Consider the following 27,266-nt stretch of genomic DNA (forward strand, 5'->3'; position numbering starts at 1 on the left):
GAAAGCATAATTAACCTTTAAAATGCTGGAAGGATGAAAAGTAAATAGAACAACTTAAAATAAAAATACGGATTAGAAAATATTGGTAGTGACAGCGTCAGTATTCTTCTCAATACTAGAACTGTCTTCAAAAATACCCTCTCTATAGAAAAGAAGCCATTTAATGTGGATATCAAAACAAACTAGAAGACATTGTACAGTAGGAGACATGAACCTGCATCTGATTATTTTAATGGCTCGACTGATCCTGGATGTTATGGTAAATGAGGACAGCTGTTATAGTACCTCTGCTGAAATCTCATTACAATGAAGGAAAAACATCCACAAGGACCTTTCACTGTATCAGGCTATGATAAAATATAAAAAATGGTTTATTGTGCACTCTTAATACTTTAATTATATTTTTCAAAGCAGGTGTAGTAACTGATAGTCCTTAAATGCTAATTATCATATGCCTTCATTAAACCAACATAACCCTTTCAATGTTATGCAACAATTCAATTTTAACTTAAACATATATTTTTAAATATCATGTAATATTTCCTGTCTTCCAATAACTTCAAGATAATTAAAAAAAAGATCTTTAATGTAATATATGTAATATTAGAACTGCGCGTCTCAATTTTAATGCTCATTCAGTTCATTTTGGCAGTATTTCATTGATGCAGCCTCAGGCTATAGGTAATGGAACATTACTCACTATGATAGCCAGATTTCTTCTGCATGGCAGTTACAGGGCAATCTTTATGAGCCAGAAGAAGCTGTTTCAGCTGTGCCACTTCATTTCTCAGCAGGGTGACTTCATTCTAAAGGAGAAGAAAGTTATGTACCTTACCAGGCTCAAACTACACACGTTTTGAAGGTAAGCATTAAATTTTATAGGATTTTCAGTTGTTCATTTAGGGGTAGCTGAAACACAAGCAGTTTCAATTTGGTATATACTGCAAATATATATATATTTATTTTATCTTAGAAAATGCAAATATTAGCTGAAACTTGGCTAGCTTTGTTACATTTACTGGGAAATGCTTGGGTTTTTTTTTTAAAATATAACATATGTTTTCAGTTTGCAGATGCAGAGTCTACATATAGTCTCATTCACATGATCCAGCTACTGTAAGACTCTTCTGGAAGGTTTTGTGATGAATTCTAATCAGACTAAATCTACATTTAGATCCACACATTTTAACAAATGTCACGGCCAGCATTAAAAAAAGGGAGAAATAGAAAAGAAAATCCAAAAAGCCAATGCGGAATAATTTTTTAGTGACTCCATTTATACCTGGATTTCAAAAATGAAAATCTCACGTAGTGGAAAATAATTTAGCAAATATTGGTTGATCTCCCGACTGATTTTTATTTTGGCAGCCATACATAAACACGGTCTCTGAAGCAATCATTGATAATAATGACAAAATCCAGAGATGTCAGCTTGTGTCTCTAAAGCACAGTGCAATCTAAGAGACAGCACCTGCACAATCCAGTGCCTGGATTCATTTCCAGACCCTGCCTTTCCACTACTGGGTGACCTTGAGCAAGGTCATTTCACTGCTTTGTGCTTCAACTCGCCCATTTGTAAACTGGAGAGCTGCAATACTTACCTTCCCTGGAATCCAGCTTGGTGACTAGAGATGAGTGCTATGAAACTGCATTGCATGTGACAATCCAAATTAAGAATGGTGTGCCATTTTGATAGACCCATTTTTACTTTGTAGAGTAGAAAAATATTTATGAATCAAATTATCGGTAATGCTTTGTGATCCCCATATCTGGACACAATATGTGTTTTTCATGGGTTATTTTATTTTGAATATAAATCTTCTCTATTAACACTTGAAGATACTTCAAGTATAAGAACCTTTGCATATTATGGTAATATAGCACACGTGACAATTATTTAGTAAATGCTTATGCTTCTGCATTGAGAAGCAAGTTAAAGAAAAAAAAATACAACAGAAGAAAACTAGATTGCATCTAAAATTATCTGCAAAATAAATTACAAGAAAGTCAACCTATTTACTTGCAAGCAAGAAATAAGGCAATGCAGCCAAACATGAGATGAATTACAAGTTAAAGCATACTAAAAGAAAACAATTTTTCCAGAACGGAACTTATTAGGTTTAATTACACTAAGTAACTTAAACATCCAACTGTTCAAAGAAAAGTTCCTCTTTTGTGTTCCCTCTCTCTCCATTTAGAAGACAAAAAATTTCAAGCCTTTATACCTGCAAAATCCTCTTAAGGTCTCCTTTTCTATTCAGTCCTTTTATGCGTAGAATACCCTTTAGAAACTTTTTATTAAAAGCAAAAGCTGGAACATGCCAAAAATCTGACTTCAAAGACATTTGTAATGAAAGAAAAATGTGACTGCAAACAAAAAAGTTTGCAATCACAGAAACCCAACCAAAAGCCCCACAAATTCTCTACCAGGTGGCATTACATGTCCCGAAACCTTAGGCTGCTAAGAAAGCACAGGACTACTGCCTCTAGCTCTGTCTGCCCTTAGTTCACCATGTCATTTACTGAGGAGCCACAAATCTTGACACCATGCAGGCAGCTGCACAGAACTGACCCAGGTTGGTGGGAAAAAACCACACTGATGTAGTTTTGAGACACCTGATAGCCCACAGAAGCAACAGGGTCCAAGACTATGAAATATAGCTCTGTTAGTTCAAAGGAACTCTGGCAATCAGGAAAAGGTTTGCAGAAATTTTCTCTTATGTCTCCCACATTTTAAGGAAGAATTTTCTATATAAGCAGCATATGTAAGTATGAAGTTGCTGTTCATCTGTGGAAGTAAAATTATATGTTTATGAAAAAATTTTATAATACAGTTTATAGCTCAATGTCAGCTGTATTAAAAATATTAAGACTGCTGCTAGCATAAATACAAAAAGCAAATACATTATCTTACATTAAAGCAAACTTGAAAAACATGGATCAGCATTCCTATATAAAAGAGACTGAGGTAATTTCTAGAACAATGGTAGCAGTATTTTCCATAACAACAACACTGGTGCCAACAGTACCACATACAATGCACGCACCACTCGTGACACTAGAACAGAGTTCTGTCTGGTGGGCACATGGATGGGGAACGTCACAGAAAGGAATCTGTGGTTGCCATTTACATATTACTCGTAAAAACCACTTCTAACTGGTAAAGGGGGTTGTTTAGAACCCATTCTTATACATATTGCAGTTAACTATCTTGCTTGTGACAACAGCAAGTCCTTCAATCTCATTCAAAACATGTGAATGTGTGGTGGTCATTTCATATGTGGTTAACATGTTGAAAACAGGCTACCAAAAACCACATGAAATAAACACTTCTAACAGGTGGCATGAACAAAGATTATTTCAGATTTTCATACTGAAAAGGCTCTCCTCATCAGTGAGATAGAACCAAGTGTAGGCATCAACAATTCTTAAAGAAGTATATAATATAGCTCACATGCCATTGAGAAGAATTTGTATGTTCCGGCATTTCAAAATGTGCTAGCATGAGAAAACAGGTTTCTGGAGGAAAGCATAATAACTTGTACCTGCACCCCATCCTTCAAAAGATACCTTCCCTTCTGCATTCTTACGAAGGGAGGACACAGTGTATGACACATTCTTCTCTATCTGCCTACTCCTCCCTGCATCAAAATGCAGATGTAATAGTGGCACAATGGGACCACATTAGCCCTTATTCAGCATGGTGTGGGAAAACACTTGTGGTATGCTATTACTCAAAGTATCATCAGAGGCAGGTAAATGTGACTTCTGGGGATAGGGGACTGCCTGTGGCTGAGTTAAACAGCATTCTTCCTGTTTCCTTTATGGGCAACTTCCTCTATGGGAAAGGATCTTTACTTATGGGCATACTTTCATAATTTAGCCTTCCTAAACAGCTTCTGCAGCATCAGTACAAACCATCACTCAGTTGCTGCTCACTGAAAACCCACTGGGACCTCATGAGGAAGACAGGCCATTCTTCTAAAGCTTCACCTTCTAAGATCATTAAAGCAACAGGGACCAAATACAGAACATATAATACACTTTGGCATTTGATCCTGCAATGTGGCTCAGCAGCCGTTGTGAGCATTGTCAGTATCTTCTTATACCCTGCAGGATTGTGCAAGGCACAGAGGCCACACGAGGTGAAGAATAAAATTCAAGATCAATAAAAAAGTCAACAATTAATAGAAAACACAGTTCTCAAGAATTAAAACAGTTAATAACCTTCAAAATATTGGAAACCTGAAAATAACTTACACAGCAGAGCCTATAATAAAGACAGCCTACCTAACCTATATATGTTACTGGTGATGTAATAGATAGAAATTTTCTCTTATGCAAATATTTGAAAAACACTGCTTCAAAATGAAGTTACCTTCAAACACTTAAAAGAAGAACTTGATAGAAGTTAGTATACAGAAAAAAAATAAATACATCAACCATGTAAACCTCTTCAAAATTGCTATGTACTGTTAGCGAGCAGTCTTACAACCCTCCCCACAGCCATGGGAACCTCTGACACAGGCATTATGAGAAAGCCTGTAACAGCACTGAACAGAGTCACAAGTGTTACACGCAGCAATGCAATGCAGGCGTTCCGCTATGAACCCCCTCTCGGAAATGCGACATCTTGGTAACTTCAGCTCAGCAGGCCACTTACACATTAAACTAAATATGAACTACTAAACCTGCATTAAGGCAAAATTCCAAACTTATTAAATTTTCTATTAAATATAAAGTAAGTAATCATGGGTCATTACTGCCCACTCTGCTGATCAGCTGTGTCAAGTTATTATTATGGAAATATAGGATTGATTAATGTTTTCACATAAAGCACCATGTAATTATTTCTCTGTTATCCAATTTTCTTTTCAAGTTTTTCTGTTCTTTACAGTTAACATTTTTGCTTTTGGTAGACTGTAAGAAAATCTTTCTTGAATTCACTGTTACTGAATTAACACTTAGAAACATTTTGTTTATGGTACTTATGTGACTTTTTTGTTATAAAACTTGGTGTATATAGATATGAAAGACAGTTCAAGTGATACCAAACATTACTTTCACTAAATACTGAATTATGGCTGATTTTTTTCATTCTCCTTCACTCCTTTCTTTGATTATTTAAGATACAGTGCTACATATAATTATGTAATTAACGGACTTAATTGAGGACTGTGCATTAAATGAGTATGTCTAAAGACTGCGAACAGGTGTGAGAAGAATACATATTTGCAAGAAATTTGACTAACGCTTGTGGAGAGTGTCATGATTCTTGGAACACAGGAAACCATTTCATGGTGTGTGCTTAGGCAGGAATCTTTTACATTTTAGGGTCTAGGATGCTGAGTACTTTTAAAGACATGAACATGAAGATGACTGATAAACTGTAACTTTGATTACATGATAAAAAATAACCTCGACACGCCCTACTTTCCTGTTGATCAAATTGTGATGTTTTCTATACCAAACAGCACGAGGTGAGTTTTCATAGGAAGATGATGATCTGTGAATTTGACTCAGTGAACAGCTCTGATGAAGAAAAACATGTGACACTTAAACACATCAAAATAAGTCTCACCGCATTTTCTAAATGAATGTTTCATGGTTTTTCCTTTCAGCAACTTTCAAAGCAAAGCTTTTAGACTTTTTATTTTGAAAACTATTTCTGCCAATTTTTTATGTGCTGCTGCAAAACATTAGGAAAGTATGCTTTAACATTTAATAGCAGTTTAAACAAAAGGGTCATGGATTGTTCTACGGGGGAAAAGTACATTCCATGATGACTTTCTGAGATCAGAAGAGGTGGAAAAATGACCTGCAATATACACTGGCGCTACCCTCTTACAGCACACTTCATCTTTATAGGATTTAGGTGCTGCTGGTAAAAATTTGCAATGCCACTGCTGTACCCATCCTATGGGCAAAAGAGGCCCTCAGTATCCACTGATACCAACCTGACACCTTTCATGGACATTACACTCACTTTAGAGGAAAAAAAGTGAAGTTGAAAAGAACCAAAGGAAAAAAGCCCAAAACTTACCCAACCCAGGCCATGGTACAAATTAAGAGACTATTACTTTGCTCATAAGTGTTTATTCCAACACATCTTGTCATCTTAGTTTAGTATCATAGCCTGAAAGTTACTTCAAATGGAACAAAGGATAGAAGGGTATGATCCTTAAATTTACACATCTTGAAATAGGAGTATGCTCTTATCCTCTAATTTTACTGCTATATGCAACTAGATCTGAATTTTAATCCCGAGCTGAGCCACCAGTTATATTTCCGATTTCATGCAAAGTTTTAAGCTCCACTGATCACGGATCACTGTGTCAGAACAAAAGAAAGTATTAATTTTTCCTCTAAATAAAAGGTATACCTGCAACTGGCCATTTAGTGAGCTCAGGTCCTCAGCTTTTTTCTCCAATGACTGCACCCAGACTTTCCGTTTCTGCCGGCACCTGGAAGCAGCAGCCCTGTTTCTCTCCAAGAACTTTCTCCTTTTCTCATCAGGGTCTTCATTGGCAGCTCTTCTTCGCCGACCGCCTGTATTTGGTGTCTGTGGCGTAGGCTGAGCTGGTGATGCCTGAAAACAGCCATGACTTAACCTACAGCTCTGGTATAAACAGCCAGCACGTCTTGAGAAAAGCATTCAGGGCATTTCTAAATACATCCAGGTGATACTTTGTTTTTGAAAGCTGTGCCCATTTAACTCTACAGCGATGCTTTTAAAACTTTTACCCATACTTACTCTGCTGATCATCTTACATTAACGTATTGCATCCAAAATAGCTTTCAAGCTACATTTAGTAGGAAATGAATTTTCTATTTTTGACTCTTCCCACACACCTAGTCACAACTGAAAAATGACACAATTGCTTATGCCCACTACACAGAAGCTGTTTGACAAATGCTGGCAGCGCTGAGACTCCCTGATCCCAGGATCTCCAGATAGCAATTTCCTACTCATTCATGTGCTCCCCGCCACTGAGTAAAAATTTCCCTTAATCTACCCACATTACATGACAGTATCAAAATACTTCAATACTTTAAATTATACATTATAGTAATTTCACAGTTGTATACAGACCCTAAACAAAGATTTAAGGAAATATAATAACAATATAATGAGTCTTAAAATCCTTTAAGGAGATAAGATTGATAGAACATAACTGTCCACATGACATTCACAGGTGCATCTCCACGTTCAGTCTCGCACAGCAAGAAAGTTTTATTTTAAAATTAAAAACCCCAAACATGTACCAGCTGGCATATCAATTTGGCATTAATTCTAAAGAGCTAAGAATAAAAAACCCCAGGGAACTCAAATCAGCGTTTTAAGAATGAAACACTTGCTATATTTGATTAATAATTTTAAAATAACTCTAAGACAATCAAACAGCAATTTTCATCTTGAAAATTCTGTTATGTGATATTTTGAAAATATTCTTTAGAAAATCTAAAGGCAGTATGGGGAAACAGCAGCTTTAAGAAAGAGATCCTTTTACAATGAGCCACTTTCTTCCCCTGTTCTGTTCCAAACATATTTGCTTTGATACATTATTTGATTTCACTGGCCAGGGTAAGAATCTGAGGCTTTCACTGCAGATAACTCCTGTCAGTTCTGGGCAAGGTGTGTAGCTTTTATAAAATTAATATTATGCTACAAATTCTGAAAATAACTCTTTGAGATTTTTATAAGCAGTTTGAAAACACATTCCAAGAGGTTTTTAGAAATAGAACAGCTGCAGTCCTCCAGGATTCACCAGGAAGTGTAGCTTTCCTGCAGCAGCATGCCCACTTCCAGTCTGATTAAGAGGTTTTGTCGTTTACTCCTCTGCTCTGATCTACTGTCCCAAAAATACAACAAATACCACCTAAAACCAGAGCCCCCTTTCCAGAGCCTGAGATGATTAAGTACCCTTAATGACACAGCTGAAACTCTTCCTGTGGCAGCTCAGAAATGATCCTTCAAGCAAACTAACATAAGCATGATAACAAACTAACATAGCATGCAATAAAAAAATTGCACATTTACGATATAAAATATAATAAACATAAAACAGATGCAACAGAAACACAAAATAAAACCACTTTTTTTTTCAAATATATATATTGACCAGCTGTAAAAATTTCAGCTTCCACAGAATCTCCTAACAATGAACTTCAGAAATCAGGACTTGGTTCTGAATTTGAGCAGATAGATACTACCTAATTTGGAAATCATCATCTTGGATAATAGATTTTAGAAGCATTTAAAAACATACAAGACCTGTAAACATTTTACTGCTATAGAGATAAAAGAGAAGTCTGTCAATCTCTATTTTACAAACCAAGAGTATAGAAAAAAATACATGTATTTGTAAAATAAAAGGAGGTAGGAGGCACATGCCCACTCCTGTCATACCGGTGTTTCAGTTGTTGAAGTTGCAGGCTGTTGGAGTGACTGTGGTCGTGGTTCTTCTGACTGAGTCCTAACCAACCCACTCGCATGTCCCTTGGCAGTATCTCCATTTGTTACCTGAGGGTGCTGCTGGGTCAAGGCTGCTTTCAATCTCTGAAAGCAGAAAATAAAGAAGAAAAAGAAAAGAAATATTTCATCATGCTAGCTTGAATGATTAATCATTTATATAAGCAGTTATTTCCACTTTGGAAACAGGAACTCCAACTCTTAATCAGGTGTTTCTTTCTACAGGCTTTCAACAGTGACCTATGCATACACCTAAAAACAGGGGGTAAATTTCTGCAATCATAACAATAGCAATGAGGTTTACATAAGATCCCAGAAAGGGAAGGATGGTAAACTGTATGGAGAAGTAAGCAGAAAGCCTCATCTGTAGTGAACTGTGCCCACAAACAGATGCGTGGAAGGCCAGAAACCGAAGCTGGTAGTACCAGAAGTGTAAAGATGACACATGAAGGAAAATAGGGAACAACCAGAACACAAGCATCTTTCCACTTTAAAATTCTGGTGTTCTCTATCTCTATTCATTCTTAAATAGCTTGCTATGCCTCCACTAATTCATGGTCTCTACAAATACTCACCTCTGCAATCCTTCCTATGGATAATTAGAGAAAAGCCAAGACCTTTGCTGAAACATCTTAATGATGTACAAAATACTAAAAGCTTCAGGTTCTATGTAAAGATTATTTATGCAGAAATATGCAAGATAACTACTACAGCATGCTACTTTGCAGCAAAAAACCGCTTAAAGGTTTGATGTTATTCCTTTATTGCAAACAGCCACTATGAAGAACAGTAATGTGCAAGTTCAGCTGTATATAATACACCCAAGAGTTACTGTCAACCTGATGGATTTCAGAGCATTTTACTGACTGCCTGTTGAAAAAAACTTCATTCAACTTTTGGTGAAATCCATTAAAACTGTAACATAATATATTCTATCTAAAACTATTTCTTAATCTTAAGTGACAAAGTATCCAATTTCAACAGATACAACTGCTTGTAATTCCAGATCCTTTCTTAAAATTCCATTAATACCGTACAATTTATGATTTTTTTTTTGTTTTGTTTTATTGAACAATTTACCTTACTAGAGAAGCGGTGTTAGAAAGAAAATGTTCTTCTACTGAGCAGCAGATTTTTTAAGAATCCAATACAAGTTTAAGAGAAGATTAATGACTTAAACATGTAAGTTTGTGGAAATTCTGATATCTCGTAACATCATATTTTGAAATATGAACAAAGTGTCACCCACATACTAACATGAATAGAATGTCTTAAGAATACTAGAGAGAGGCAGCATGTGGCCAGCTCAGAATAAACAGAAAATTTTGCACCTATTTCTATAGATATTCTCTATAAACTGTAGCATCCCATGTCTCCCAACAATTAAGTCAGTGAAATACAGTAACAGCTCTCTCCTACCTTCCATGGTGACAGGCTTTCCTGGATCCTACGCTACAATTAAAACAACAGATTGCAATTACCTCTGTCAGAACTGCAAAATATTTTCAGGTCTGAACTATGGCAAGTTATCATCAAATAAATGGATTTGGCAACACATAAGCAAGTACCAGCAGGTATCCTAACTGAGGGCTACAAACAGAACCAAGAAACTCCAATCCTCCTCTTCTGGCCTGCTATTAAGGAATCTTTAGCCATGTGACTTCTGTAGCAAGTCTACTCTGTAGAGATTGCTCTGGATTGAATTAGCAGCACATTACATCAGATAGGAACCATTCAAGTGCACATGAAAATTAGGAGTTAATCCCAACAGCTAAATGAGTGGTTCCTCACCTCATCTACTGCATCAACTTCATAAGTTTCCCAGCATAAAGAAGACACTTCAGAAACTTACACAAACCAAATTTACTGCAATTTACAGTGCTCAACTTTTACAACAAAAATTTAGGATAGCTGCAAGCATTAGGGCAGGATAACAAAAAAAATTTAAGATAATATGTCCATAATTTTTAGCATATGTATAGCACTCTGAAAGCCCTTAGACAGCTAACACTTAAATTAAACTCAAGAATTGACTTCTACCTTCCTAATTCTCCTTGGAAAAACAAACTAACAAAAACATTTCAGTCCCTGTCTCCAGCAGGCCTAAGTGGTTTTAGATGTCTAACTAAAATTACTAAAACCAAACTGTATGCTGCAACAACTGCAAAGTTGATGGTTGATGATTCCTCTCTCTTTTTAAGTAATCCTGGTGTCCAAATTGTAAAATCTTCTATACAACCACTACCAGGGAAACACATCACATCCAAGTCAATTTTTAAAATAGTATTTTGTAAAAGAAACTAGCAAGTATTTAATACTTATATGACAATAACCTTTCTGTATGTTATTAAGGTAAGACTTTTTGCAGTGTATTTTCATTTACGACTTGAATAACTTTAGAAGTATTTCTTTTATCATAACTTGCTGTTAGGCAGGACGTGACAAATTTTCATGAGCTCTAATCAGGAGAGCAGTGAATGTACAAATCAGTTAAAGGGTATACTCTCTTCTATTTTAAACTGTCATACTAGGAGAGATTTCAAAGTTACCATCTCAAAAATGACGTCTATTGGGTTTGCATGGCGAGGTCTTGTGGGGGGGGGTGGCTCCTGGGAGCAGCTGCCAGAAGCTCCCTCCTTGTCCGACAGAGCCAAGGGAAGCTGGCTCCAGGACAGACATCTGAGGAGAGCTTGCAGGAGCCAGGCCTGTTCAGCCTTGAGAAAAGGTGACTGAGAGGGGACCTCAGCAGTGACCCCAAGTAGCTGAAGGCAGGGTGCCAAGGGACTGGAGCCAGGCTCTGCTCAGAGATGCCCAGCAGTAGGACAAAGGCAATGGCAGGAACTGAAGCACAGGAAGTTCCACCTGAACATAAGGGAGAACTTCACTGTGCAGGTAAGTGAGCACTGGAACAGATTGTCCAGAGAGGATGTGAGGCTTCTCTCACTGGAGATAGGCAAGAACCCTCTGGATGCAATCCTGTGTCATCTGCTCTGGGATGGCCCTGCTGGAACAGGGGGTTGGACCAGATGACCACTGTGGTCCCTTCCAACGTGGCCCATGCTGTAATTCTGTGAACAGAGAAATTCTGAATTCCTCTGTTTGGAGAGGAGTCCTCTCCAAACAGAGGAAGGAGCAGCAGAGATGTCTGAGGAACTGACCACAACCACCATTTCCCTTTGCCCTGGGCTGCTGAGGGGCAGGAGGTAGAGAAGAGTTAGGCCCAGGAAGAAAGGCGGGAAGGAGTTTTAAAGTTTTGGGTGTATTATCCTACTCAGATGTGACTACTACTAATAAATGAAACTGAGACGAGTTCCATTTATTGACTGAGTCTTTCCTCAAGACAAGTCTGTTTTGCTCATGATGGTAATTGATGAGTTTGCACTGGGCCATGCAAACAAAGTTGGACTTGACTTTACTTACTGTAATGCCAGCATTTGAACATTATATCCTGTAAATACATAAGTAAACAAACTCCTTTTGAGTATTACATTGTTAAATGTAATGTACTATGAAAACAAGAATAGTAAATAACTAGATGTAATTTCAAATTACAAAGTTTGAAAGTTGAAATTAAAGTAGTTAGGATTAAATTATCCACAAATGCAGTCACATTGTGAAAATCTGAGGAATATTTACAGATTTTCACAAGGAGATTTCCAGCTCATGTGTTTAATAAGTTTCATATTTTAAAAGGTAATGCTGGAGTAAAATACTATCTAGGTGTTGTGCTTCTTGTGACAGTTACCCTAAATTCAATGAAAATCTCATTTTTAACAATCAAGAATACAGAAAGATGTATTAGAATAAATGTATATAAGCACTTTTATGTGGAAAAACTTGATGACAACTGAGGTTTTTTGATATTATTTGGTTATAGGCAAACTAACCAGACAGGTTAATAGCTTTTAAAATCTTGATTAGCAAGGTTTTATCATTCATGTATATCCTTGAAAACAAATCCTCACCACATCTGTCAAAATTTGGTGGGACTAGATCATTCCATCAAGAGCTCACAGAAACAAGATAATATACTCCAGAAACAATTTGTGAAAAACTCAGATCCATATTTCATATCTGCCACAAAAGCTCATCAGAGTAATAACCCTCCTTCTCCTGGGTGTTATCCTACCATCTGCTCCTCTATTACTTATCTTTATTTTGCAACTAATTAACAGCATAATCTTCTAAATTCAGCAAGTTAATTATCATTATTGTGGTCTTTGCAGCATCATCAGTCCTTATGAAGTCTTGTCTCTCCACCCCCAGAGAACATATGAAAATGAAGTAGGTTGTGAGAGGGTCTGTTTCTTTAGAGTAGGCTCATTAGGTGTTTGCTGATTAGCTCGGCATGCAGAGAGACAGGTCAGAAGAATTCTGCTGAACACAAGGTCCCATGCCGGGCTCCAGCAAGTTAATGTTGGTTTCTGAACATGTGCCAAGCTGCCCTCTGTCACTTCTCAATAGAAACCTCCTGCAAAAGGACTACTGGTTGCCTACCGAGTGCAAGGTGTTTTTCAGATTGTGACAAGAAGTTTTGCATGGGAAGGAGGAGATGGAGGGAAACATTCCATATTAAAGCAATTTTGAAATCCTTCAGAAACTTCTGCAATCCATGCTGAAGAGTCTGAATGCTAAGTTTGCACCCACAAGCTGCACACTCAAAAAGGATGTTTTACAGCTGCAACTCAAGGCTCATGTTCCATACACAGAAAGCATAAAATTACAATCTTCTCATAAGAACATCAGAAGCAATTCTACAGTTATTTAAAATCATGCATCCTTACCTTAGTGAGGAAGTTTTTTGGGGGTTTTAAGTTTTTTTTTTTTTAAGACAGTTATTGCATCTACTTCTAAGCCTAAAAATACCACAAAACTGACACACATATGATTTTACTTAACTAAGTGAAAGTTAGTTTCTTTAGCACACTAACAAACATGGAATCATGCCAGAAAAACTGACAATTTATATTAAGTGTGCCACAGAAATCTGAAACTCATTTTTACTCCTACTGAATGTCATTCTTAGCATAAGATGTAAGAATGCTTCCAAAATAGGAGCAGTAAAAGACAAGGCTGTGTCTGAATAAAATCTCTAGTAATTTTGTACTTCAGTTCCACAAGCAGTAGAGAAAAAGCATCCAAGAATGTTCAAAATTATAGTAACAGTGCCTTTCACAGCTGTGAATGGACTAGCTCTGTTCACTACAATAAATTCAATACTGAGGCAATACAATTAAAATGCAATCTGATTTAATGCAATTCTTTCACAGCACTGAAACAGATCAAGCACTGTATATGTTTCTGTGGTGAAAGAGACCCTAAGACTGTGCTTAATGCACTCTTTCACTTAATGTCAACTGTTTCAGTTGAGAGCCTCTTCCAAGAATGACACCAATCATAAGGATTTGGCTCAATGCACATACAATTTTTAATTTTTTCTCTGTCATCACTTTTATGTGTTCCTTCTTTTTATGACTATTTCTTCCTCCCAGTTATTAGTCCTTGCAGCTGGTATACATTTTGCTATCTGCTATTTCAGTCAGTGAACCTGTTCCCACATACAAGTGCTCCTCTATGGAATTCATACAATCATTTAACGTCAGGCAACTTGACCAGTAAGCAGAGAAAAGACCATTTCAGCAAAGAATGAAGAGAGTTTGAGAGGTGACATCTCAGTAACTTGCTTCACATCAATAACCAAAGCTGCCATGCTGAAGGAGTTTGACACTTCAGACTGAAAACTTTATTGAACATAGAAATAAATACACAGTTTCGATTATTATGCACTAAACTTGGACACCCCTAATAAAAAATCCTTCCAAATGCTGTAAGAGAGACCATTTGCAAAAGTAAAGTCTCCAAAAGCTGTCCATGGTGGGAAAAAATTCTCAGCCAGTGCCTCAGTTCCTTTATCCTTAAAGGGTTGTACGACTTCTAGGACAGATAAAGAAAAATTTTTACTATGCTATGGGAAGGCATCCAAGGTTCCCTACCAAAGACATCTCCTGCCAGGTATTTTAAGTTTTAGATTTTGGAAATGAAAATATCAATTTGTTTACTTAAGTTCATTCACGAAATTATACAGAAGAAATACACTTCTTTGTACAATTTGGCAGCTCGTAAGGAAACGGCAGGTATTCAACAAAATAAAAATGTGTTCCATTCATGTTAATATAAACACAGAAATGAAGCTATCTACATTCATATTTACATTTCAGAGCATTAGGAAAGAAGCACTACAATCCCCAATTTAACTTTTATCTAACTACTTCTGACGTTCAGTTTTAAAAAAAAAGTCTACACAACAGTAGTCTTTTGTAAGCAAGTAAGAGTGAGATGAATGACTGCAATGAGGAATGTAATCAGAGCACAAAGCTCTTTTCTACGATAAACCTCTAAAATGTGTTAGCCATACCTTCTACACAAAACAGCTCCAGGTCTGATAACAATGAAACAATTTGGTGCTATTTCACATTAAATTTACTACAACCAGTTTTTCAGGAATTTTACTCAACCTCTGAAGCTATTAGATCTGTGTCAACTTAGAATACCTTGAAATAGTATTGTGGTATGATAGCAGAAACTGCAGAAAACCATAACAGCAAGTACCGTCCTTCATACAGGAGAAGTTCAAACAACTACTGCCAACACCAGATATAAATAAACCATGTTAACTTTCCAAACTCTGCCTCCCATACAGTACAATGCTTACTTAAATAGCCAAGGAAGTTAGGGAAGTTTGTTAGGAATCTATTCCTGCATGTTTTTTGTATTTGCTACATATTCTATTCATACATTTTATAATGCAATACAAAAAAATCCATGAGATTGCAAGGTCCGTCTATAAAGAACAACAAAAACTTTCCTCAAATAATAAGCAGAAATAAAGCAGCAGCCAAAAAAAATTCCAAATATCTATACTCCTGGGAATGTTGTGAAGGGAACATCACACCTTCATCTGGCTTTTTGTTCAAAATAAACTAAGAATACTATGCTGACAGACTTCTTGGGTTCATAAAATTGTTTCGGCTATAAAAGACCTTTAAGATCAAGTCTGACCATTAAGCTAGAACTGCCAAGTCCACCACTAAACCATGGCCCTGTGTCACATCTCCATGTCATTTAAACACCTCCAGGGAATTGTGACATCACCCCTTCCCTGGGCAGACTGTTTAATACTTGACAACCCTTTCAGAGAAGAAATTTTTCCTAAACGTCCAATCTAAACCTTCTCTGGTGCAACTTGAGGCTGTTTTCTCTCGTTCTATCAGTTGCTGTTTAGAAGAGGCTGAGTCCCACTCGGCTACACCCTCCTTCCAGGCAGCTGTACAGAGCATGGAGGTCCCCCTTGAGCTTCCTTTTCTCCTGGCTAAATAGCCCAAGCTCCCTCAGTCACTCTTCAAAGGACTTAGTCTCTAGACCCTTCATCCGCTCCACTGCCCTTCCCTGGACATGCTCCAGCACCTCAATGTCTGTCTTGCAGTGAGGAGCCCAGAGCTGAACACTGAACGTGAGGTGTGTCTTCCCCACTGCTGAGTACAGGAGAACAATCCCTGCCCTGGTCCTGCTTGTCACACTATTGCTGACACCAATACAAGCCAGGATGCCACTGGCTTTCTTGGCCACCTGGCCACAGCTGGCTCACGTTAAGTTGGCTGCTGAGCAGCACACCCAGGTCCTGTCCCAATGAACAGCTTTCCAGCCACCCTGCCCACAGCCCGTAGTGCTGCCTGGGGTTGCTGTGACCCAAGAGCAGGACCCGGCACTTCACCATGAAGAAACCTCATACAAATGGCCTCAACCCAGTGATTCAGCCTGTCCAGATCCTTCTGCAGAGCTTTCCTACCCTTCTGCACACCAACACTTCTGCCCAGCTTGGTACCATCTGCAAACTGACTGAGGGAGCACCCCATTCCCCCGTCCCGACCACTGATAAAGATACTTCGCAGAACTGACCCCAACACTGAGCCCTGGGGAACACTGCTTGTACCCGGCCACCAGCTGGATTTCACTCCATTTACCACCACTTTTTGGACTCAGCCATCCAGCAAGTGCTTTTACCCAGCAGACTGTATCTGTCCAAGGCATGAGCAGTTTCCCCAGGAGAATGCTGTGGCAAACAGTGTCAAAGCCTTTAGTAAAGTCCATGCAGACAACACTGACAGCATTTTCCTCATCCACCATAAGTAGGTCACCTTGTCACAGAAGCAAACCAGGTCAGTCAAGCAGTCTGCCTGTCAGAGATCCATGCTGACTGGATCTGATCCTGCCTGTTCTGTGTGTGCTATGATGATCAAGATCATCTGCTCCATGACCTTCCTCAGCACAGAGGTCAAGCTGAGAGGCCTGCAGTTCCCTGGATCCTGCTTCTAGCTGTCCTTCCTGAAGATGAGCATCACATTTACCTTACAGTCACCTGAGACCTCCTCAGTTAGCCAGGGCTGCTGGTAAATGATTTAAAGAGGCTTTACTGAGTTTCCTCCCTAGCTCTCTCAGTACCCTAGGGATCCCATCCAGCCCCATAACCTTCTGTGTGTCTTAGGGCTGGAGCAGGTTGGATTAGAGAGGCTTTGCTTTCCTCCATATGGCTGCCTCCCAGCTCAAGGTGCTGGGTACCCAGAGAGGAACTAGTCTTACTATTAAACGACTGAAGGAAATAAAAGGCATTAAGTACTTCTGCTTTTTCCTCAACCTTTGCCAATATGCTTCCCCCATAACCAATAAAAGATGGAGATTCTCCTTGGACCTCCTTTTGTTGCTGAGGTACTTAGAGAAATATATTTAGTTATCTTTCACAGAGCAATCAGACTAAGTTTTAGCTGGGCTCTGGCCCTGCATAACTTCACAAAATCCACGTAGTCCTGAGTCGCCAGCCCCTCCTCCCACAGGTCACATACTTCCCTTTTTCTCCTGTGTTCCAGCCAAGGCTCTCTGTTCAGTCAGGCCAATCCTCACTGCTGGCTCATCTTTCAGCACTTGGCGACAGCCTGCTCCTGCACCTTTAAGATTTGCTTCTTAGAGGATGTCCTGGACTCCTCTGCCCTTCAGAACTGCCTCCCAACATGAAGCAGAAATGTAGCCGTAATAGGCAAAAGGACACCGGGGAGGTTCCCAGAGTTCAGCTAACTTAACCATACCAATAAATTCAGAAATTGCAGCATACCATTAATATATGAAGCATAGAGTGTTCATTTATTAAATTTCAGTGTATTAGCTATTTTTCAACGTTAAATGTGAACTATTAACGAAATGAAAATGAGCTGTAAAACTAAATATTGTCTTCTGTTGGCTTAACCAGGAACACAAGTGAAAAATACACCTGCTTTGCAGACCTTCATAGAATTTAGTATGCAGCAAGCAAAATTATTTTTAAGAGAGACATGAAAAGAAAGGGTTTGATATCACGAAGATTTGAATTTAAAAATTAAATTGAACTTTGCAGTTAATAAACCATCACGTATCTGCCAACAATACATCCCATGGCACAGTGAATTAGTCTTACTCTTGGAGGCTTTTCTACATAAACATTAAGTTTCTCATTAAATTGCTTTTACTTTCAGGGGGATAAGAAATTAGGTTTTTTATTTTTGTGAACAGGCACTATATAAAAGTAAATGAGCATAAAAAATACACATAATTCTGATATTCCTGAATTCTGCTCATGCTTCATGTTAAGCAACAAGGAAAGGAAATACTGCAAATACCCTTTTTACAGTCTCACTTAAAAAAAAAGATAAGCAATCACTGAAGTGCATATATTAGCTAAATTGTAACGAGAAGGCTAATGAGACTGTTAAATTTTAAGTCTAATGATCTTTGTTTTTCTTTGCATTTGAGTGATTGCTTCTTCAATATGAGATCAAAGTCTTCACTACACACATGTATTTCCTCTCTGCCTTTAAATCATTCTGAGAGAAAATCACTCAGTAATATGCTTAAAAACCTAATTTCTTGCCCATCTAAAAAATTATTTGGAACCAGTTCCGCCTGGATTTCAAACACAATTCAGAGCATGAGTCTCCTGACTCTAAAACATGTTCAGTTTCTGAGAAAACAGTTCTTGCTTTCACTTGTTTTACATTCTTCTCTCCTGGATTTAAGGTAAATTAATTTTGTAAGAGCTGGTTACATTTAAGTATTTTCTGAGGTATTAAAAGATTCCTTTCCTATTCCCAGGGAGACAAGGATGCACAAAAACAGACCCTCTTCCCTTATGTCCTCCTCTACACTATTTCAAAAGTCATTGTGTTCAGCAGAGCAGGGAAATGAAGGAAGACCTGACAGCATTAGGCAGAGTCAGTGCACCTCTCCACAGCAGTTTCAGTATCTGGTGAATGTGGTCTAGGTGTGCTCACTCTACGGGAATCCCTTCACTCCAGAAAAACCAGACTCACTGTTTCTCATACTGTGGCTTGAGAAAACAGAAACAGGTAAGGAAAAAAGCCCACAGGTTTAGATCAAGAGATATCTAAGAACATTAAAGGGATCCTCCCACTTACCAATATCAATGCAGAAAAACATATTTTATCTAGCAGGTGTTCCTGATTCTCTTTTAGCACAAAGTAAGAGCTGAAGGAAGAGGAACACTATTTCACAGGATAGATATTGTTCATGGAGGCATCTTGTAAGTATATAAACGGGTTAATTATTGTTGAATAATAGATCTTCTATTGCTTTAGAACAGTTGGAACAAACAAGACAGTAAAAAAAGAGAAGCAGCTGCCTAATGCTATATAAAATATTTCAATAAATTGATAAATCCAAACTACCAACCTAAAGGGTCACTAATAATTAAGTAAAAAGAACAACCCCCCCAATCAAAAAGCAAATCAATTTCTTGCTTTAGTCATTTTCCAAATAATCCTCAACTCCCCCCAAAAACACCCAACACAACAGAAACAACCTCCACACGGAATAATTTTTTAACTACATAAGTACTACATATTTAATTGCAAAGCTCTTCCCAAATGGATTATATTCAGTTGGGAGTCTGAAAACATTTTAAAAACCCAAATTTTCTTAGTTTAAGAAATATCATTCTTTTGGGAGGAAACATTCTGCTTCTTTGAGAGAAATGTTCACATGCTACTAATCTTGTCTTTCTCTCAGCTGGCATTTCTGATCCTCTGATACAAGAAGAGAGAAGGAGTTTAGTTAGAAAATTTATTTAAAAGAATGACTAAAAATAAGATCAAAATGGCCATTAAGAACAGAACTAACATAGGCTGGAATTGGAATAAACTGTAAAATAAATGCAGCTGTTAATTCTTCTGGTTTAATTAAATTTGTATTTGCAGAATTTAGACTAATAAAAGAAAACTAAAGCTGTTTTAAAAAGCAATAGAATGTAATTAATTTCTCAAGTTATTCTTCTTGAGGAATAATGGAGTTTTTCACTTACCAATTTAGCCTCAGACTGCACTGGCTGTGGGGAGGAAGGCCCTGGGATTCCTGGGATACTAGGCACCATGGTGACAGGTCTAACAAGCTGACCAGATAAAGTATAAAAATGAAGAAAACCTGAGTATGTTATCATAATAGAGAGCATTTGACAGCACTACCCTCTGAAGCCAAAACAGCTATCAAGGCGCTTAAAACAAAGTTCTATGCTGCACTTATGCAAATCTGCTCCACTTTCAAATTAATATAGCATCATGCTTACTTACTGGAACTGCAGCAGGGACATGCACATTAGAATTTGTGATAGATGCAGGAATAGCAACAGGCATGGTTTGTCCATTAGGAAGATGTAACAGCAGAGGAAAAGGACCTGGAACTGGACTGAAAAAGGAATGAACTATATAAAAGAAAACTTATCCAGAGAAGAGAACAAGTTTACACATTATTTTAAATTGGTTTGTTTCTTTACAGGTGTAATGTATAATTTATTTGGAGATCAAAAATATGAACTTAGTGATGTGGAGAACATGGCATTACATCTCACATGTAGTGAAAGTCCAATGTTTCATGTGTAGTAAAGCACCACATTACACCAAAGCATCTCAAATTCATATATTAACTGCAGAAACAGTAACTGAAAGTAAACCAGATTTTCAAATTCTGCAAGAAAACGTTTTACTAAGATTTATGTAACTTACACTATTGGTCTGTTAGATGATGGAGCTTGGGTGATAACAGTACTAGAAGTTGGTGATGGTATTGCCTGCTGAATAATAACACTTGAGTCAGAACTCGTAAGCAGTACATTGGGAACCTGGAGCGATGCTGGACGAACTATTGTTGATGTAGGCTGAGCAGTCTGCTGCAGTGACACTTCCTGAGGAAAAATAAAGCTTCATCAGTTTGTAAAATACAATTACAGACCACTAATTCCAACTGTTAAATGAATGCAGTTTGATGGAACAAATCAGAATTTCTGCAACATTATGCAAATAGAATCAGTTATACAATTAAAAACATTCAAAAAACTCCCTCTGGATGAATCATTTAAACCACCAAAGTAAAATTGTTTCAACAACAGTGATTTTACTTTTATGACAAACCTGGCTCAATTTATTCTAAGGCTACTATTACTTCTTATTGCTTCTAATTCAGTTTTGATCAGAGTTTTATTTTTTTCCCCCAAGAACCCCATGGTACTACCAGCACCATCATGTTTACCCACATTCCGAATAAGGAAAATGTCCTTATGTACATTTCAGTTTCAGTCCATTGTTCTGGATTTAAACAAGAGAAACAAGACATTTATGGTTCAGTAAAAACAGTAACAACAAAAAAATTTTTGACCCTTTTTCTGTAGCTCTCTAACTAGAGTGATAAGATTACTTGGAATGCTATCTTCAGAGCTCTGCAAAATACATGCATATCCTGATAGAGAAAAAATTATTTGAGCACAGAAATTAAAGTTTCTTAGGTGCAAATAAAGAGTAGACAGAAATCCCTACAGCTCTTAGCTTAGCAACCAGGTGAAGCACATTATCAACTGAATGCTGGACCTCTATTTGCTGTTTCTGAAAACCCAGAAAGGCCTTACTGTAACCAATGCCTTCCTTCTCAGGAAACCCTTGATATTGCCAGACTTCAAATTTATGTTCAGACAGACCTGTTGCCAAGTTATTCTTTTGACAATGCCTACTGCAATCAATGATACATAAAATCACATTCTTAAGACCAGCAAACTACAGTTGCTCTGCTGGTAAACAGTAATTCAAAGAGAAATCTCTATACCTGTGTCACACAGACTGCACTGATTATTATTTTCTTTGAATGAAGCTTGACTTTTGAAAATTCATCCACAAAGGTTTAAGTAGTGAACTCTGAGCCTTCAAAGCAGATTGCTTGCCTTTGTATATATTAATGCACAGATGTGTGAAATCCTCTGAGCAATGCATAGAACTGTAAGCTTGCTGGCAAACTGTGGGTTTTACAAAAGAAAAGACTTTAGATGATGAAATTTTCTCCCTCCAAAAGCTCAGAGGCTAGATTTGTCATCAGGGTTCACTAGTTCATTCATGCTCTTTCCCAAGGGACCTAAGACTATTCACAATGAATGAAAGTTTTTGGAGAATAACAGTGAGCTGTGCTGAGGAATGTGAAATTGTTTTAGTATCAATCTGGGGTATAATTGGCTGTACTTAGCACTACATATGAGCATTCAGTAAAAAGAAGACAACTAGTACAGAATTGTGGAAACAAAGAAAAAAAAGTCAAACCATTTTGTTAGCAAAGGATTAAACACTTCTTTAATTTTATAAAGGAATTTGGTATAACATCTTACAGATCTTATGCAGGAGCCACAGGGAGAATATAAATGAGACTGAACTGCTTGACTGTGGGAATGCAGAGCTCAGAACACCAGCTGAATCTGTATGCTAGCATGAACAAGCTGCACTGTTCAAGCAACATCACGGTGGTTCTTGCATGTGAACAAAGACTACAAGATCATATGTACAAAGATAAAGAATGGACCCTTGGAAGAACTTTCACAGAATCACAGATTGTTTGGAGCTGTAAGTGACCTTTAGAGACCACTCCAGTCCATCCCTTCTGCCATGGCTAGGAACATTTTTCATGAGATCAGGTTCCTCAGAGTCCCAGCCAGCCTGACTGAGCACTTCCTGAACCCAGCCTAGAAGTTACTGGCGTGTCAGTACCACCTCCTACCTCTGGGCAAGCAGCTGGGATTGGTCTCCCCACGGTTGCTGAAAGCAGGTAACTACATACAAGTGAGACAGTAAGTGATGGCATTCTGTCAACACTTCTTTGCTGTTCTTAACAGAAGCTTAATTAACGCATGTTCTAGTAAATACTGATTGTAAACTTGGCCTTTCCCTGGCTTGAACACCTATCAGGAAATAGACAAGCTGAAATTTTTAGACACCATGTTCCATGGAAACCAGATTTCAGCAACAGTCAAAAGATTAATGTACAAAATTCTGAAATAAATCTGTAAAATTCTGAAAATAGAAACCTCACGTACAACTGTTTCTGTGTTACTAAAAATGGCCTTTATGCTTTGTTTACAAGATCAGAAACTATCTTCAGCCATTAAAAAAGAACATGTTCATTCATGAGTGTTTATACAGCTGAAAAAGTATTTTCAACCTCCTCTTTACACTAACTTGCTCTTTGCTACACCGAAAAATGCATGCAGGTGCCTGTTATTGCAACAACATGGCATAAACATAAGCTGCAGATTTAAGTAGCATTGCTTTTAAGTAAACTTATATTTTATAAACATATAAAAACAAAACCATAGACCCAACAGTCTGATGGAAGATTCTAATTGATCACTAATACATTGCACTAATGAAGTATTAATTTTGTCTGGACTAAAATACATTGTAAATATATTCCCCTAAAGAACAAGAAAAATAGAGTTGAATTTGCAATCATAAGATTAAGTGAAAGTGACCTTACCTCTACCTACCTTTCCTTACAGGACAGAAGTTTAAGCCCACCCAAAGGTACTACACTTACTAAAAGGACTTCTCCAACTCTTGTAATTCCTATTCTTGAAACTAAAACCCACTGAATAGGAAATTACAGAACAGGACAGGTACTTTAAATGTTCTCAGATGTGCCTATTTGCAAGTATTTCCTATCTAAAAGCAAATTTCATGCAATAACTTTCTAATGCTATCAAAAATAAATGGAATTCTTTATACTGAAATGTAGATGGCCAGAACTAATACTATATTTGATTATTACTGTAAGAAAACAACTGGTTTTAAAGTAATTAAATTATGCAGTTAGCTACTTGGCAAAAACTAAGCAACTTTTAAAACTCTGTTGAGGGTTGCCTTTTTAAAGTCTTGTTAATAAACAGCTATAATGTTTGAAAGCCCTTACTACTTTAAGGCTTAAAGACTTTATACACTTCTAATCATATCTTGATCTATTCAAAGCAAAGTACCGACTCTTACTGAGCCTAACACAACTCATGGAACTCTCACAAAACTAGGAAAATAATTAAGCATACTTTTTTTGAGAGTCTCCAAGGAATTATTTTGACATCTACAAGGACAATTAGAACTGGCTTGCACATACATAAATAGGCTGTAATCATTTAAGACTACTAAAATATAAGCAGCCAACAAAATGGTTAGAGTTAAAATCACCTATGCCCTGAAAAAAATCCCTTCTCTCCTTCAAGACTGCTGCAAAAGGAGAACACAAAAATCTAACTGAACAACACTCTGCTCACATTTCTCAATGTCTGCAGGTCACATTGTGCTGTACACTCCAAGCAGCACCCCCAGCCTTGCTCAGCTTGTCTCTACAATCAGACATGAGAATGGCACTGAGCAGCAGCACTGTCACAGTGACACACCGAAACTGCATCATCACTGAGACAAGTTTAGAAATACTGCTAAGCATTGAGATAGAATTTTCACTTGTAATGATGCTAATAGATACTGACCCATGATTGTATGAAGATAATATTACCATCTTCTGCCAAAGTTAGGTTACTTGGAATAAGTATTTGCAGCAAAAAAAAAAATAAACTGACTTCTGAAATAAAGACTTAAGATTTGAACTGTGATTCACTTAATCCAAGCAGCTCTTTACATACAGTCCTTTAAAATGCTTTTACTATTTTTGAGACTGTATGATTGCCTTGATTAACCATGATTACTCATCCTTGCTAACTAATGAAATTTAGAAAAGCTTAGGACAAATCTGAATTAAAATTCTTTACAACTTCTGTCACACACTTAAGGTTGTCCTCACATTAGTTCCTTTGGCAGTAAAAGAGTAGAAACAGAGGTTCAGACTGGATCCAAAGAAAAAACATTCTGTCCACAGGAACAACCTGATACTGAAGCAGGTGGCACTGATGCTGTGCAGCCTCTCTCTCAGAGAGGTTTCAACACCAGACTGTGCAAAGTGCTGAGGAACTTGGTCTGAGTGGCCCCAGCTTTCAGCAGGATGTTGGACCAGGAAATCTGGTCCCTTCCAACCTGAATTACCTGGGACCCAAAAAAGTCCTGCTGATTCCTGGGAGTGAGGCACCTAAGCCCCTCATACACACACTGTCCACTGAAGATGAAGAGAGACTAGAGCAAGCTGTGCTTTATTATGGTGTGCTCCTAATGTTTGTATTTACTGAAGACTAGAAATAATTAATTCACTAATTTTGCTTCATTTTCTGTACTTCAAGAGAACTCCACAAGATGAAAACACTGCAAGTCACATATTGAAGTGATCACTACTAATGATGATGCATAAACAAGAAAAAAGAGCCCTTGTAGTCTTTTCTAAGATAGCATAAATTTAAATTTTATTTCTTTTCTGGCTTTACTGAATGGCCAGCTTTACTGGAATCAATTATCCTAGCAAACAAAGCTAACTGAAGAAATGAACAAGCTACCTATATATCCACTGGAATGTGGCAAAGGAAAACTCTCTTCCTTTCAAATACATCGTGGCTATCACCATGTACAATAAATTCACAGGTCATCAGAAAGTTGAAAAATAAATTCCAAAAAGAGAAAAATAAAGGTTCTGACCTTTTCATCATTGGTAGTAGACTCTGGATGAGGTAAAGGACTATCTTGATGAGTTGTCTCTACAACTGAAGGTTCTTCAATTTTATTTCTTATAATTGGTGTTGCAAGAGGGGACAGATCTAGAGGCATCTATGAGCAACAATGTAAACCAAAATTAGTCAATGTTTAAAAAATATAAACACCTCAAGAGAAATATAAATACCTCAAGAGAAATATCAGCCCATTACAAAACAGGCGTGCTGATGTTTGAAAGGTCTTGATGAAGATGCATTACCAGTCAAGGCTTTTTTACCTGCACCTACACGAACACCAAACTTCAGTAACACAAACGCCTTTCAACACCAATGTCAGACTAAATATTTTCTTCTTGAGAATTAAAAATATTCCTAAAGTTTTTCATTTCCAAGGGTCATAAGAAAATTATAGCTGCAGAAGGACTGTGTTACAGTTAAAAAATTACAGGTAATTTAAGGTATTATCCTTCTGTATAGTATTATATCTTATGCTGCAAAGCACAAAAGCCTAACCACATTTCCAAATTGAGAAAGTTAGAATAGATGAATTTCAAGCTTATTGCAGCTAATAATGACTGAAAAAGCAAATTTTAAATTACTACATGGGTAAAATTCACCAGGACATCTAGAATGCCTTAAAGAAATTGAGCTAGAAAAGTACTTAAAGTAATACTACAGATTTGAAAGCCTATATTCCTGTCTAGTCTGCTATCCAAATACTTTTGGAAGAAATTTCCCCCAAAGAAGTTTTTCAAAATGCTTTTTTTTTCAATTAAATTCCTAGTTTTCCTGTGCAATATATTACTAAAATACAGGGAAGACTGTAAGAAGTGGAATCTCTTCTCATATCACAAATGACTATGAAATATTACAGAATAAAACTGAACTATCAATGCCCTAGAAAGTATGCTATTATGGTACATTGTTCCACACTTTGTCATGATTGTTTGTGTATATAAATCATCCAGAGATACGGCAGGACTGTATTTTTTTCTTGTAACACAGAGGGCAGCTTGGAAAATTAGTATCAACTCAAGAAATAGAAAAAATTTCAATATACTTTGCAGTAGATAGAAACTTCCCCAAGTCAGTGGTAAACTATACAGAAAATAGTCTAGGTAAGTAAAAAATCAATTTTACCATATATCATGGTCTAGAAATAGTCAGCCTACAGCAAATAAAAAAGTAAACTTAAAAATCCATTATGATACACCTGTTACAAAGTACGGGCGAGGCTTGGTCAGGAATGAATAATAATCCATCCTATTCACAAATACCTCTCAAAATCTTTACTCAAACAAAATGAAGCCACTGATTCTGCAAAACCTATATAAATAGGTATAAAACCATATTTTTAATCACTACCTATAGAAGTCAACCAGATAATCAACTAAAGACAAAATGAGTCAAAGGGGACATTGAACAAAATTTTTTACTTGCAGAACTATTCAGATGTTTAAGTTTCTAACCAGTTATGACTTGGAAGCACAGAAATAAACAAGAGTAACACTTAAAAGTATGGCAATTTCCTCACAAAAACCTGAAGTTGCTAAACAGATACAGTTCAATTTTTATAATACTTCAATCTGTACACTAAAAAATAAGTATATCTTTATGTTGTAATCAATAGTTTCTAGGCAAAAGTGATTTCAACACATAATGAATACAACCATAACCAAATTACTGCCACTTTGTAAAATTTAGTCAGTACTTAATTCTCATTATCATGATGACTGATTCCTCCAGTAACACCAGTATTCAAAACCAATCAAAATGATCAGTGTTCACATACTGTTGCTTTCATTT

At 37.1% G+C, this 27,266-nt stretch overlaps 1 protein-coding gene across 6 annotated transcripts in view; it reads right to left on the reverse strand.

Moving 5' to 3' along the window:
- The window catches only part of ATF2 (activating transcription factor 2), a 49,381-nt gene that overhangs the window by 8,506 nt on the left and 13,609 nt on the right, over positions 1-27,266 (reverse strand). For 5 of the 6 annotated variants that reach the window (XM_084208871.1, XM_084208874.1, XM_084208870.1 and 2 more), the window contains 7 exons: positions 25,447-25,575; positions 20,572-20,750; positions 20,140-20,254; positions 19,875-19,961; positions 8,411-8,560; positions 6,383-6,589; positions 701-806 (listed from right to left, as the gene is read on the reverse strand). In XM_084208871.1, coding sequence (XP_084064997.1) covers positions 701-806; positions 6,383-6,589; positions 8,411-8,560; positions 19,875-19,961; positions 20,140-20,254; positions 20,572-20,750; positions 25,447-25,575 — 973 coding nt within the window. The remainder of the gene's footprint in view (positions 1-700; positions 807-6,382; positions 6,590-8,410; positions 8,561-19,874; positions 19,962-20,139; positions 20,255-20,571; positions 20,751-25,446; positions 25,576-27,266) is intronic. The other variant, XM_084208875.1, reaches the window with a different exon arrangement.

The sequence above is a fragment of the Fringilla coelebs genome (assembly GCF_963513975.1).
Source record: "Fringilla coelebs genome assembly, chromosome: 7".
Classification (NCBI taxonomy): domain Eukaryota; kingdom Metazoa; phylum Chordata; class Aves; order Passeriformes; family Fringillidae; genus Fringilla; species Fringilla coelebs.